This window comes from Corapipo altera, unplaced genomic scaffold (genome assembly GCF_003945725.1).
Source record: "Corapipo altera isolate COAL_440 unplaced genomic scaffold, ASM394572v1 47, whole genome shotgun sequence".
NCBI lineage: Eukaryota > Metazoa > Chordata > Aves > Passeriformes > Pipridae > Corapipo > Corapipo altera.
In genome coordinates, this window is record NW_020884897.1 from 7501423 (window position 1) to 7514628 (window position 13206).

Below are 13206 nucleotides of genomic sequence, written 5' to 3' on the forward strand. Positions count from 1 at the left end.
ATGCTCCTCATAGTGATGTTTCCAGCCAGAAAGAACCCTCATTTTCTAGTATCAGCCATTTGATGCAGAGAATGGAACGAGTTGCTCGTGGATTTAACAAAAGGAATTACCTGGAATGCTTGTGGGCATTGTGTGAATGTGGACTCTCCCCCTTGTGCTTACAGCCTAAACTTTAATGGAAATCAAACACAGACAACTGATGCCAGCTGCAGTCTACAATACAGTGCAAGAGGACAAAGTATAAAGGCAGATTTTCTTTATTTTTAAATATTAGTAACACTGCACAAAAAAAGTGGTACTTAAGTGACAGAAAACTGGTACTCAGTCGTATTTGATAGTAACCGTAATTTACATCCCCTAACAGAGTTCACAAACTCTAAGCTTGCAGAGGGTTACATGGGGTAATTGAAGCTAAACCATTCAGATACCAGAGACACCAGAATTTGTTATATCAAACCATGCTAAAATGCAGACTTGACTTTCTGTTTAGCTTCTCTCTTACACCATTATGTGCATTCCTACATCTTTCAAATGTTAGGACAAGTGAGTTTCTCCAGGAATTGTGGACTTTCAATATTGCCAGGTTTAAGGCTGTTACATCAACAACGTATTGGCAAGAGGAAGACAAAAGGAACAAAACAAAACCATAAGCTGCTAACTCCTACCTGGAGGTTAAAAAGAGGAGACAACATACTGACAAGAAACATGCAGGTAAATGCTAAAGGCAACAGAAGGGCTCTGTACACACTGAAAGGTTAAGAGAAGCAATGTGTCATGCACATGAGACAAGCACGGGAAGCAAGGAAGTCATCTTGCCAGAAAATACATATTTCTTTTAAATCTAAGACATCTTTTCAAGCTAAAAAAAATTAGTCCTGCAATAAAACTGATGTAAAACGTTTTCATACATAAAAGTATAAGTTCTTTGCAGAAACAACTGGATAAAATCTTATATGGATGCTGAAAAAATGTTTATTATCTAAAGCCTACTCAGCAGAAACAAAGAGCAGTTTTAAAGTAGCACTTGGATCATTTGCCTCTAGGTTCTGAAAATAAACTTTTAAAATAAGGAATGATTTCACTAAATTATTCATCAGGAGTCAACTAAGCTTAAAGAAACCAGTAGGAGTACTTACAGGAGGCCATCCTTACACTACGCTTCTTAAAATCAGAGGATATAACCTTAGGATACAGCCTAAAATGTAGGAAGATTTTAATATCAGGGACAAAACTGCTCAGCCTGGGGGGGGAAAAACAAAACAAAACCCCAACCATAAAAATCTCTTATTAAGCTTGCATAAATTACCCTATAAGAGCTCATGTCTCAGTCCCATTCCCAATGACATGACTGAACAGGACTCCTCTTTTAACAGGCCTGATGTTGATGCCACCGACCAAACAAACAGGCATTTGCACAACCCTTTATCTCCCACAAAACAAATAACAAACACTAGAACAGAGTCGTTTTAGTCCCAGGGAAGGAAGAGGCAAGAAATTCTGTAACGCCTTCCAATCTTCGAACATAAAACACTCCTAACCTTGACCAGCCTCGTCCGAATTCCCTAACCTGACTGGCAAGAAAGCCACTCCGTGAAACTAAAAGGAATAACATAGTGCAATTTTAGTACAGTTTTAAACATGAGTCACTTCCTTGCTAGCAGTGTGAACAATCAAAAAATATACACAAAAGAGGTGCGCTCAAAGGTAACATGAAGTTGTCATTATTATAAAGGTATTGCCATAGCAGAGAAGTCCATTTTAGTAACTCCCTTTGGTTGACTTCTTCTTCTTCTGTTCCTCTCTCTGCTTCTGCTTCCTCCTCTTGCTGACTTCTTTGTATCCTGAGGAAACATGGCTTGTAAAACACTTTTCACAGCATTCATGGACTTTTCCCTCTAGCAAAAGCACATGTTCTCTGAATGGTTTAAGGAATATTAAAGAAAATGTCTGGCTTCCTAATGTATTGTTTTGGGGTTTTTTTTAACTACCATTTCCACTATATCCCCCGTTCTACTATACCCCTCACATAGGATAGAAAGAAAACACTACCAATCTTTGAAGTTTGAAAAGATCTGGAGAACTTTCAAAATACTTCAAAGCCATTCAGGAAAAGCTTCAAAATTAGAGCACATGCAAAACTAGAATAATTTTCGAAATGGAAGCAATAAATAAGACTTATACAGCAGGAGCTATTTAAGTACTGGCATTTCCTGCTCACAGTAGTCAGAGTTACCACGACATTTGCATTTCCATTTTAAGACTAGGGAATACCAAGAATCCTGAGTAAATAAGAAGGTGCTCAGTGTTCACCAATATATATTTTCTATGCTGGTCATCAGCCTGCTCATGCTTAACTATGCACCACAGGTTATATTCTACTGCAGCTCCAATGGTGCATGAAAGCACTGAGTTCAAGCAACAATTATTTGCTACAGGTTCAGTAGGCACAAGCTTTCAGCCATGTGATCATCATTCCAATGGTTTATTCCCCCCACAATGATGTGTGAAAAACAGTTCTTGCTGTGCATCACACCTTTTCCTTCAAATTTGCAGTAAAATCCAACTTGCTGGCAGACTTGCACAGGCAGTGAACTGTGTGAACCACCACAATCTACACAGGTGCACTCATAAATCTAAACTGAAAGCCAGTAAACATTTCCCTCAGACAATCCTTCTGTGGTGCTTTCAGACAGCTGGAGGGATATTTTAGCTCAGTGGTGCTCTGCCACTGGGAATCAGCACAGTCCAGTGATTGGGGCCAGCACAGAGCAGATGAGCTGCTGCAAGCCAGCTGAGAGGCAGGGCTGGGAGTGAGAGGAATGACCCTGGAAGGGCACAGCTCTGCCAGTATGGAAATCTCTTTGTTCCCTCCATTTTGTCAGCAGGCAGGCAGAGATGGCCCTGAGGAAGCTGTGTCACCGTTGCACCTGGTTCTCCATCAATTTAGCATCAAGAGCAAAATTAAGATGGGAAAAGGAAGTGGTGGGAGGCTGGAGGAGCACAAAGCCATGCTGTGGCTGCAGTTTGCTCCTCATCAGAGCTCCTCCCAAGTGCAATTAGAGATGTGCCCACGGTAGATCTGCAGTTCTTAAGTTTAAGACTTGGGAAGAACCATGAGATAAGTTTTTTAGGCTAAAACTATTTGAGATGTTATCAAAGGCTTATGCATTAGAGGAAATACACTCCCTTGTAGCAAAGGGAAACTGTTCTAGGTTATCACTCTAGCTCCTACACTGTATCAACAGCATGACTTCACCTTTTGCAATCATCTGAGTCAAGAGGCAGGACACTTATTTAGAAATTCTGCCCTGAGTGATCAGCCTGCACAAAGTTAGAGTGGAAACCAGTTTTCTTGTTTAAGGAAGAGAAAACTGGCAGTGCTTTGCAGAATTGCAGATGACGCTGGGTTTTCCCTGCACCCTGCCACCCCCTGAGCTACAGTCCTGTCCCTGGGGACACTGTGTGAACATGCACTCACTTAGAATCCATCCAGGAAGTTTCCTTCCATGTCAGCCCCTCAGTCACCTATACATGACCCAAAAATAGGATCCCTTGGCATTCAGTTTACTGAGTAAGGCACCCATCCCAGAAGAGATCAAGCATCTCTCTGCTTTCCCACAGAGGTCAATGGAGGCAGAAGAGACATGCTGACTCCTGAGAATCAGTCATCCAGGGGGTGTTATTCAAAGGATTCTTCCCTTTACTGGAGGGAAAAACAGCGTCATATCAGCTGATCAGAACTAGTTCAAGTAATAGCTATGAAACAATAACACAGATATTTGGGAAGGGGTCATTAAACTCTAGCAGGTTATTAGCTTCATAATTTTTGCATTTTTCATTCTCAAAACACTGTTGGTATTTCTAAAAGGCTTCCACATCCAGGCATGATTGCATTTGATGCTGTTATTTTATAACATAATACTTTTTTTTTTGCAACAGTCCATTTTCTTCAAATGTTTGAGATTTTGAAAGCAGTTCCTTTGAAAGCAACCCTTCCTTAAAAATACTGTGAGTCATTGTAAATTATGACTTGAAGTGAATGTCACATAATTCATTGTCTTATAAATGAAACAACTCAAAAGTTAATGTGGTATGAAGATATTTAAGCTTTTGACAACATGGTCTCCTACCAGCCTTCAGAATGATAAGGGTGAAAAGTGGAAATCTTTCAAGCTTTCTTTTATCACTGACACACAGAAACAGATTGGCCGAAGTAGAAGATAAGAAATACAGAGTATTCCTCAAGAGAAAAGTGCCAGGTCTTTTCTGTTTTGAGCCTGCTGTGATAAATAATTTCACTCTCTACCATTTCCTTTTCTACTCCCAGCTAAGAAGAAAGGATAGGTCAAACTTTGCCAGCCTGTAAGCTCCAGTGATGCTATGCTGGCTGATAACAGCCAAAAACCTCATCCAAACAAGTAAAGCAGCTCCTAACATAAATAAGAACTGCACACTAAAGATGTAACTCTTCGGTGCATATTTCACTCAAATACTTCAACCAGCACTAATTAAAAGCATATTTAGCTGCCTTGGTTACAAGACTAGCCCCAAAGTCATGAAACAACAAAATCTGAATTAGAAAGCAGCAGCCCCACAACTATTTGATCACTTTTCAGTGAGCCTGTGTCCTGGCGAGTCGCCAGCATCACGAAGTGTCCATAGAAACTTCCCACAGTGAGTGCCAGGCTGAACTGGCTTCAGCCAAACAGTCCTGGTCTTGGAGAAGGGCTGTTCAAATTTCCACCCTTAGAAGCAATTGATTGCCATCTCAACTCTAGAAATGCATCACAGGGTGGATGGAGAACAGGTTGCTGAGAGCTTCCCCAAGCTGTGACGTTTGGAAAACAGATTCACTCAAAAGCAGATAGATATCAGCCTAACTTGGTATTTCTTGCTTTTGTCAGCTGCCAGGAGCAGAGATGGATGGAGAAAGAATCCACACCATCTGGAATTACACCTAGTTTACTACCTGCATAATTCTTGTCTAAAACAAACAGTAACAGCTAACCCACTCTTTCCATTTCATCCCCTTCTCTTCTACTTCCAGAAGAACCATAAGGAGCACAGAAGCTACTCCAGCTTTCATAAAGGTGCTGAAAGCTGAAAACAACTTCCAACAACACTTAGGTGTAACTCCCTCGACCCCCGCTCAGCAAGGACCAAAACAAATTGGGAAGCCTCTCCGCTGTGTCCTAGATTGACTTTCCTTCTGGCTTTCTACCTCCCTGCCATCTGCACCTCCCAAAGTCACGAGTTTGTTCAGTCACTGACTGTGAAACTCATCACATTCTTGGGTGGCAACTGCGAGGGAGGCGTGCACATCGGGCGGCCGATCCAAAGGCACAAGTGTCCCAGGGAAAACACTCCTACCCAACACATTTCTGGTATCCTACTTCTTCCTGCCCTGCCTGACATCTGCCTGCTCCACCAGGATGTAGAGAGCACAGTCATGGGTCTGCTCCACCCTCCTTCCTTCTGCCAGCACAGAGGAGCACAGGAATTAGCAGAGGGAAACAAGGTGTTCAGTCACAACTCACAATTAACATGCAGTGTTGCTGCTTCTTGACCCACATCAGTCAGCAACGAAGGCCACAGCCTGATTTTTACAGAAGATCTGCAAAGGTGAAGACTTTGGAGGAATCTCATTCCACTTTCAGAGTGAAACATTGAGGTTGGAGGTGGGAGGGATTCACGCTTTCTGCTCAGGTCCCAGAGAATGTTTTCCAAGATCTACTAATTTTTTGCTAAGATTGTGGCCAGTCTTTTGCCTTCCTTCAAACCATGGAAGCAGTAATGGCCCCAACACTCACACAGAGCTTTAACAAGGCAGCAAGGCACTTTCAAGGTGGGTTATGTAGTGCTCTTTCTAATTTTCTGCTTTCAGAAATGTCTCTCTATTCAAAACAATAAATTGCAATTTCAAAGGCAGCTAGCTTACTTCTGAGCTGCAGCCACCCTCTGTTATTTCAGACTGACCACACTCACATATGCCATCATAAAAATTCACCCCAGATCACAGCTTCAGTATAACTTCAGACACGTGACTCACTCTGCAATTACAGCTTGGCACCACACTTTCACATCCCCTCCTTTCAGCCTGAGCCACTGCCCAGCACACACCACGACCTGACCTACTAATTCCCTCACCACATCCACAGCTCCTGCCCGTGCCACGGAGCATTGTGGAGAGGGAGCCTGCCTTTACGTAATGACCTGAGGTGACAAAACATCCCACCCTGTCTAGGTATGCTGCTCCACTGTTTAATTATCTGCACTGTTAAATCCAAGGGGCGAGTTCTCCAGTTTCACTGGCCAACCCAGTGATGTAATCCCAACTTTGATGTTTCAGGGGACTGAAAAGCTTCAGCAACTTGCAGAGGCCTTCCTTCATGCTTGCTCACCATGCTGTTTTTCATTACCAATTCTGCCTAGAATTGCCTCAAGAACATACCAAGCCAGATACAACCTGCTTGCCTAGTAATAATAGGCAGGTAATAGTATAGGTAATGCTATTACCGAGTAGATTTCCAAGGTTTTACTCCCAAGTGGCAATCAAAAGCTTGCAGGGCTATGCAGCCATGAAAGCCCTTCCACGTGCAACCCAGCTATCCTCGATGGGAAGCAAATGGGTAACGGGATGATTTTGTACCAGCAGCCAAAACACCATGCGTGAAGGCAGCTCTGGGCTAAGCCAGGGAGCAACCAGCCAGTCTCCAAATCCACCAGCCAGCCTTCCCACCCCCCCGCTCCAGAAGAGTTCCCACTCACACACTGTTACAGCCAGGGGATGTGGAGCAAAGGGAGAGGGAACTCCATCTCTGCACCGCCAGCATTCCTCACATTTTAGATTTCCATAGAAAACAGTGGCTTTGCTTTCCTTTCTCTTTCCATTACATGCCCAAAACTAAATATGTGATGGAATCATAAAGTAATTAGTTTGGACAACCAAGCACATTGCTGTTACTAGTTAGTAAAGTGTAATTCAGGAAACCGCATGTTGGTAAAAAGAACAGAGACTGGATTAAAGATGAAATAAAGCACAAATAGCTCAACTTTCCAGAAGAGGAATCCATGCCAGGAAAGGATCAAGATTAGTTAAGCTAGCTCTGTTAGAGTGGTTTCCTCTTCACAGATGCCAGCAGATAAAAATGCAGCAAAAATGAATAATTAATGTTGTAAGTTGTAGGTTAATGCAGGCTATTTCATTCAAAAGGAAGAGCAAACCTTGCAATATTATCTTCCAAGTAATGAGATTTCGTATCATGTATTTTTCAGTATTTTAACAATTAAACTATTTCAGCCATTCTTGCTGGATAAAGGTCAAAACTCTCAAAAATCCAGGGCAGTAGTTTTTTAGGGGAAGTTACCACCACCTCCACCATTAATGGCTGCCACCCCCATGTCTCTGCTGGCATTAATGTCACTTGGACACAGCTCGGATCCCCCCCGTCAGCCACGTATCACACGATCAGGGAGCACTTCACCTGCAGTATCTGAATTATTATTGTAAAAATTCCTTGTTTGGAGCTAAAGAACTGTTTGAGATATGCAGCGACTTCAGAGCACAAGAGGTGAAGTTTTATTCTAAATGGCCATTACAAAACTAGGAACAGCTTCCAGAGCAACTTCCACTAAAACACAAAGTGTTAGATGAAGAATCAAAATAAACTCTAATTTTTCATTAAATATCCACTGTGATGACTGGAATTCTGACTAAGGAGAGGATTCATCTCACCTCTGGATATTGGATGACAGCCTAAACAAGCTGGCCAGACTTTCCTCTTGGGCACTAGAGAGATGCCACTTCCAGAGGGACTCCCACCACATTGTCAAAATTAAACCTATCCCCTTCTCCTTCATTTAAATTTCCTACAGACTTACAAATCAAAACTCAAACAGTCCCATTCCTAGGGCTGGGAAAAAAAAATAAAAAACATTTCACTGCAGGTAAATCATTAATGACTGAGGGTTTGCTTGAGATGCTCCAGCTGGGACAACATCTAAAACTGCTGCATGGTCCTGCTGCCAAGGGCCCCACACCAGCAGTGGCAAAACTATCTGATTTGAGGTGGAATAGTGCCTGGTTTGAGGCCATTGGACTTAACAATTTTCCACTGAATTGAGAGGTTTCTGAACCAAGGCAGAAAAAGATGCTGTTCTCCCCCAAAGCTGGCCCGTGTAAGCACGGCAGCTGTCGCAGTGATCGATGAGAAGCCAAGCAGGAGCGAGTCAGTGGTCTCTGTAATTACAGAGCTGTGCTGGTGAAGCCTCCTTCCTGGGCAAGGCAGTCAGCAGAGGTGAACACCCATGAAGGAGAAGGGCGTTACTGGCCAGGGCTCGTGCAAAAACTTCCCAAGGAGGGATTAAGACACTCACGTAGGTTTTTATGACTGACTCGACCAGTTCTTCAGCAGCCCTGTCCATCAGAGGAACAGCAGGCAAAATATTTAAATCAACGGTAAAATCTTAGTCTTACTTCAGTCAAGTTTTCCACCCTGAGTCTTTTATGGCAACTCACAATCTACTGGTAGAAGAGAGGATTTTGTGATTGCACTAATACTTCTGGAAATTAATTTTAATTGCAAACTTGTGCGTCTTGGAGCATAAATAAATTCACAGCAAAAAGTCCTAAGCAATCTTAAAAACTGCTCCAAAAATTGCATGGTGCATGTCAACCTCAGCTGCCCTTCAGAAATCATTGCAGAGTATTGCTATGATTGCAGAGACCCTCACGTCTCCAAAGGCACAGCCAAGGTTTTGTTTTGCCAGCTACAGACACAAGAGACCAAACCTGTAACCCTTGAGTAGGAGATTCAGGACACCAGCCCAGAGGTTACATTCAGGCCTCTGTAACTTTTTTTTTTTTAAGGAAAAGGTTCAACTCCACCATCCTTAAAGACATCCTTCCAGCAACTGATCAGGAAGACATTTATCGAAACGTTTCTCTTTTTTCCACCTGTCATCCCACATGGTATTTTTAGGTCTTCCCTACAGAAGGCAGTGTTAGATTTAAAGGCTCATAAACACAGTGGAAGTTGGTGCAGCACTAGGAGTATGTGAGCGCCTGTTTTGGGGGACAGTGCATATTCTTCATGTGCTGTGTTTACCCTGAGGAGCCTCATGTGCTAATACTTCCCAGCACTTTGCCTAATTCCAAACTACTGAGAAGGGCCCTTGGATTGGGCATCCAAGCAGAAAGGCATCTTCACGTATCACAAAAACCTGTCCTGGCAGTCCTGGATGATCTTTGACCACAGGTTCCAATTAAATCAAGTAGTTATGAGGAGTCTGTTGTCCAAGATAGCCTCTGGACTACATTGCCAAAACATTACAGACTGGAAATAAAGGACTAATTACTTCCAAAAATAACCCGGACAATTGCCACGTTGCCACATTTGCCTGAACGGTCTTGGCCTTCTCTATTAAGATTTAGGTGCCTAAAATTGCAGCTTCCAGAAATAGTATCAAGTTGCTGAACTTCTCCTTGGACAAGGAAGCCAAGCACAATTTAAGTAAATGAATGTGCAAAGTACTGTGATGAGTTAACCTCTAAAAGGCCTTCACTTTTAACAACAAAGAGCAGAGGCACTTCAGCAGCACAACAATATTTGCCCTGGATCCTTAAGTATCCCAGGGCGTTAGTGAATCTAGGCTAAATGGAAGATCAGAGCTAAAGCAGGATGAAGGCACATAAGCTGCTGTTTATGATCTATCAAGGAGCTAACATTAAGTCAGTACACAGCACCAACTTCTTGCTTGGCTTTTTGTTTTTGGCTTCTGACTAGCTGATGGATCGTCCTTTGCGTGTTCCTCCCCACCATGCTTGTGCACACCTGATAAATGAAAAGGGGCCTCGAAGCTGCTCATGACCCGGCTTCTATCCTGTTCTTCCACCTCATCACTATTAAAATGAAAGGCATATCGAGGGGAGCTGGCAGGCTTGTGAGACTTCTGCAGGCGAGCGTTGGCCGGCTGGGAAGGCAGCGCGTGTTGTCCTCTCCGTCGGCACTCCTCGGCAAAGGCTTCTTCATCTGCCTCCCCTGAAAAAAGCAAAAAGTGCAAGAGAAGTGAGCTGCACACAAAATGCCCAAGTTTAGCCTGAAAAAAAGAACCCCTCGGAAATGGGCTGGACATTAGGGGTCACAAAACTAGTGTCTTGGCTGCGGTTAGTCACAGATAGCGCCATGTATCTGCAGCTCAGGGAGGGTCTGGAGCAGAAAGCTCCATCAGTGGCCTCTCACTACACTGAAGCTACCCAAAAAATCCACTAGATATGACAACCCAGGGGCCACTGTTCCCGTTTTCCCAAAAGACAGCATGAGGGAGCTGAGCACATGGCCCTGGACAATATTTCTGTCCTGTGCAGAGCATGTCATCTCATCCCACCTCACCTGGACTGTCTGCCTAGGGATGGTTGGCCCTGCTCAAGGAAAAAAAGGGAAAGGAGGGATAAATACCCAAGCTGACTACAGGAGTGGTGGGAAACAAAGCCATTGTGGGTTCATTGTTGGACATCACAGCTGGAAGGATGGTGGAGATGTATGAAGGACCACATGAAGATGAGAAATCATGTTGAAGCTGTGAGAGGTAAACACAGTCCAGAGGCAAGGCAGGCACACACAGCACAGGCCAATGAACACAATGGAAATAAAACCCAATGTTTGCACCAACTGATATGAAAGATGAGGTAACTCCAGTCATACTCATGCTGTTTTGCAGATGACACTTTCCTTTGCTGCAGAAACCGTAACAGCACCAGTGCTGCAAAGTAGAGAAATCAGCTCCCGTAACACACATAAAACTCAGCAAAACCACACACTGAAAAGCAAACAGTAAGATACCAAAATGCCAACAAGACATTCAACTTGGAAAATAAGGGGCAAGGGAAAGGAAGGAGAAAAAAAAAGGGGGGGGGGGAAAGAGTGAGAACAAAGGTGTGTACCACATTTGTTTCTTAAAGGCTTTTTAAAATTTCATTAGTTCAATTACTTAAGTACTTTTAACAGAGCTGATGAAATATGGCATCATTTTATTTGCATCAAAAGTGGTGTGTCACATTCTGGAAGTTTTTCCTGGGATGTGCCCGGCATCAGCTGCTTAGGGAGGGGTGTGTGCTCTCAGCTAATGCGTGTGCTCTTAGTTCATGGCTGGAAAATGCTTTGAAGATGGAAAAAGCAACACGGACGCAACACGGGACAGAGCAGGAACACCCACTTTGTGTGTGCACCAAACCACCGACACTCTCAAACACAACAGGTTCCATTGTCTTTACCTTGTAATCGTACAGGGGGAGAGGCTTCCAAGCGCATGAGGAAAAGGAGGCAAGGTATGTTTAAGAAGTCATTTCACAGTGCAGCACGGGCACCCGAGGCCTTGCAGGAGAAGAGGACTCCAGGACGTGCCTCACATTACCCTACTGTGTGTCTGAGCACCTGATGTGCTTGGGTATTATGCAGAGGATGCTTCTTCCCAGGTGATTAAATGCCCATCCCCGCCTCAGGACTCATGCTTTTGCACCCTGGGGTCTCCCACACACTTCCAAAGCAAATATGACAAAATCACAAACGACAAGACAAGGAGCTCTGGATTTAGACTGCCTGCATCATGCCAGTGTAAAACTCTGGGTGTGTGGTTCTCCTTGCAGCAGGAGAGGGCTGGCAAAATGGTGATTTTCCCCTCACATGCGGCACAGCACTTCAGCTACAAGAAGCAGAGGTCAAGGCAAAGCTCAGAGAACTCCAGATGCAGAACTGCCATCATTGCCCATAAGAGGCTACAGGATTTTACACACTGTACAAACAGCACTGAAGCATGTATCAGGCTGCTGATACCAGGTCTATGAAGATAAACCAATAAAATTCCAAGAGTAAGGGAAAAAAGCATAGGAAACCCAAGTACATCAGTTGCACATACAAAAACGAGTCAAGAGTATTCACAAATTATAGGGCACCAGAAACAGGAGATCCCTCCCCTCCCACAGAAACACAAACTGCATGGCTCTCTTTTTGATGTGGAAGTCTTGATGTATGTTTAAAATTTATACTGGCAAATAGATGCAGGAATGGGAAACGTGCTGAGGCCATTCTTGAAGCTCTGTGTGTGTGCATCACAGAGACACCCCAGTCAGACACACTAACACAACTCCTCAGTACTGGACACAGGAAACCACAATGCCTTTGGAATCATAGAACATTTCAGTTGGAAGGGACCTTTAGAGCTCATCTCCCCCAGAGTCCAACCCCCCTGTAAGTGAGCAGGGACATCTTCAACTAGATCGGGTTGCTCAGAGCCGTGTACAACCTGACCTTGAATGTTTCCAGGGATGAGGCATCTACCAACTCCCTGGGCAACCTGTGCCAGTGTTCATCACCCTCTCTGTAAAACGATTCTTCTTTGTATCTAAATTGACCCTCCCTCACTTTAAATCCATTGCCCCTTGTCCTATCACCACAGGCTCTACTAAAAAGTCTGCCTTTATCTTTCTTATAGGCTCCCTTCAAGTATCAAAACTATTAAATCCATCTTGATCATCCAACAGAGTCATTCAGTTTTCCGTCTCCCAAAAGCAAAGACAAGTTTTAGTTACAAAGAGACCCCAAAAAATTGTCCAAACTTTTTCCCCTTTATGAGTTGTGGGAGAGCAGGATGGAACCACAAATTAAATGGTGCAACACCATGTCAGCTGAGGTTCAAATAATGAATTGACTCCAGTGCTGTGCATGGCATAAGCCATCAGATCTTCCTCTGATCATCTACCTTTAGCACTCCTGGCACAGCAAAACACTAAAGTGTAACTTGCATCAGGCGGTCTCCCTTGTTCTACATATTTAAACATATTTGAAACAGCTGTACCACTGGAAACAGGAAACTTGAAATTTACTCTGGGAGAGTTCAGCCCCACAGCATCACCACTAAAAAGTGTTTAAACATTGCTAGAGCTTTGTCAGTGGTGATACTTGTCCTAGAAATGGCTTTTAGGAAGACAGCTGGTATGGAGGAGGAGGGTCATACCTGAGTTCAGAGCTGGCATATCCACCCAAGAAGCACCTTTCAGGGGTGCTCAGGCTTTAAACAGCCCTCAGTTCCCCCAACACCTCCTTCTTGCTGTCTCCTGTGCCTCCAAGCCAGCACACTCACGTGAGAGCCTGGGCAGACACGCTGTGACCCCAAGCAGGGACTGACCCAGGTTAAAAATAACACTCTTTT

The 13206-nt window shown here is 43.8% G+C and overlaps 1 protein-coding gene across 5 annotated transcripts in view; it reads right to left on the reverse strand.

Moving 5' to 3' along the window:
* Positions 1-241: 241 nt before the first annotated feature.
* Positions 242-13206, reverse strand: part of DNAJB6 (DnaJ heat shock protein family (Hsp40) member B6) — a 60238-nt gene continuing 47273 nt past the window's right edge. For 4 of the 5 annotated variants that reach the window (XM_027648560.1, XM_027648561.1, XM_027648563.1 and 1 more), the window contains exon 9: positions 7557-10040. In XM_027648560.1, coding sequence (XP_027504361.1) covers positions 9727-10040 — 314 coding nt within the window. In that variant the 3' untranslated portion in view covers positions 7557-9726. Of the gene's footprint in view, positions 1842-7556; positions 10041-13206 lie in introns of those variants that run through there. The other variant, XM_027648564.1, reaches the window with a different exon arrangement.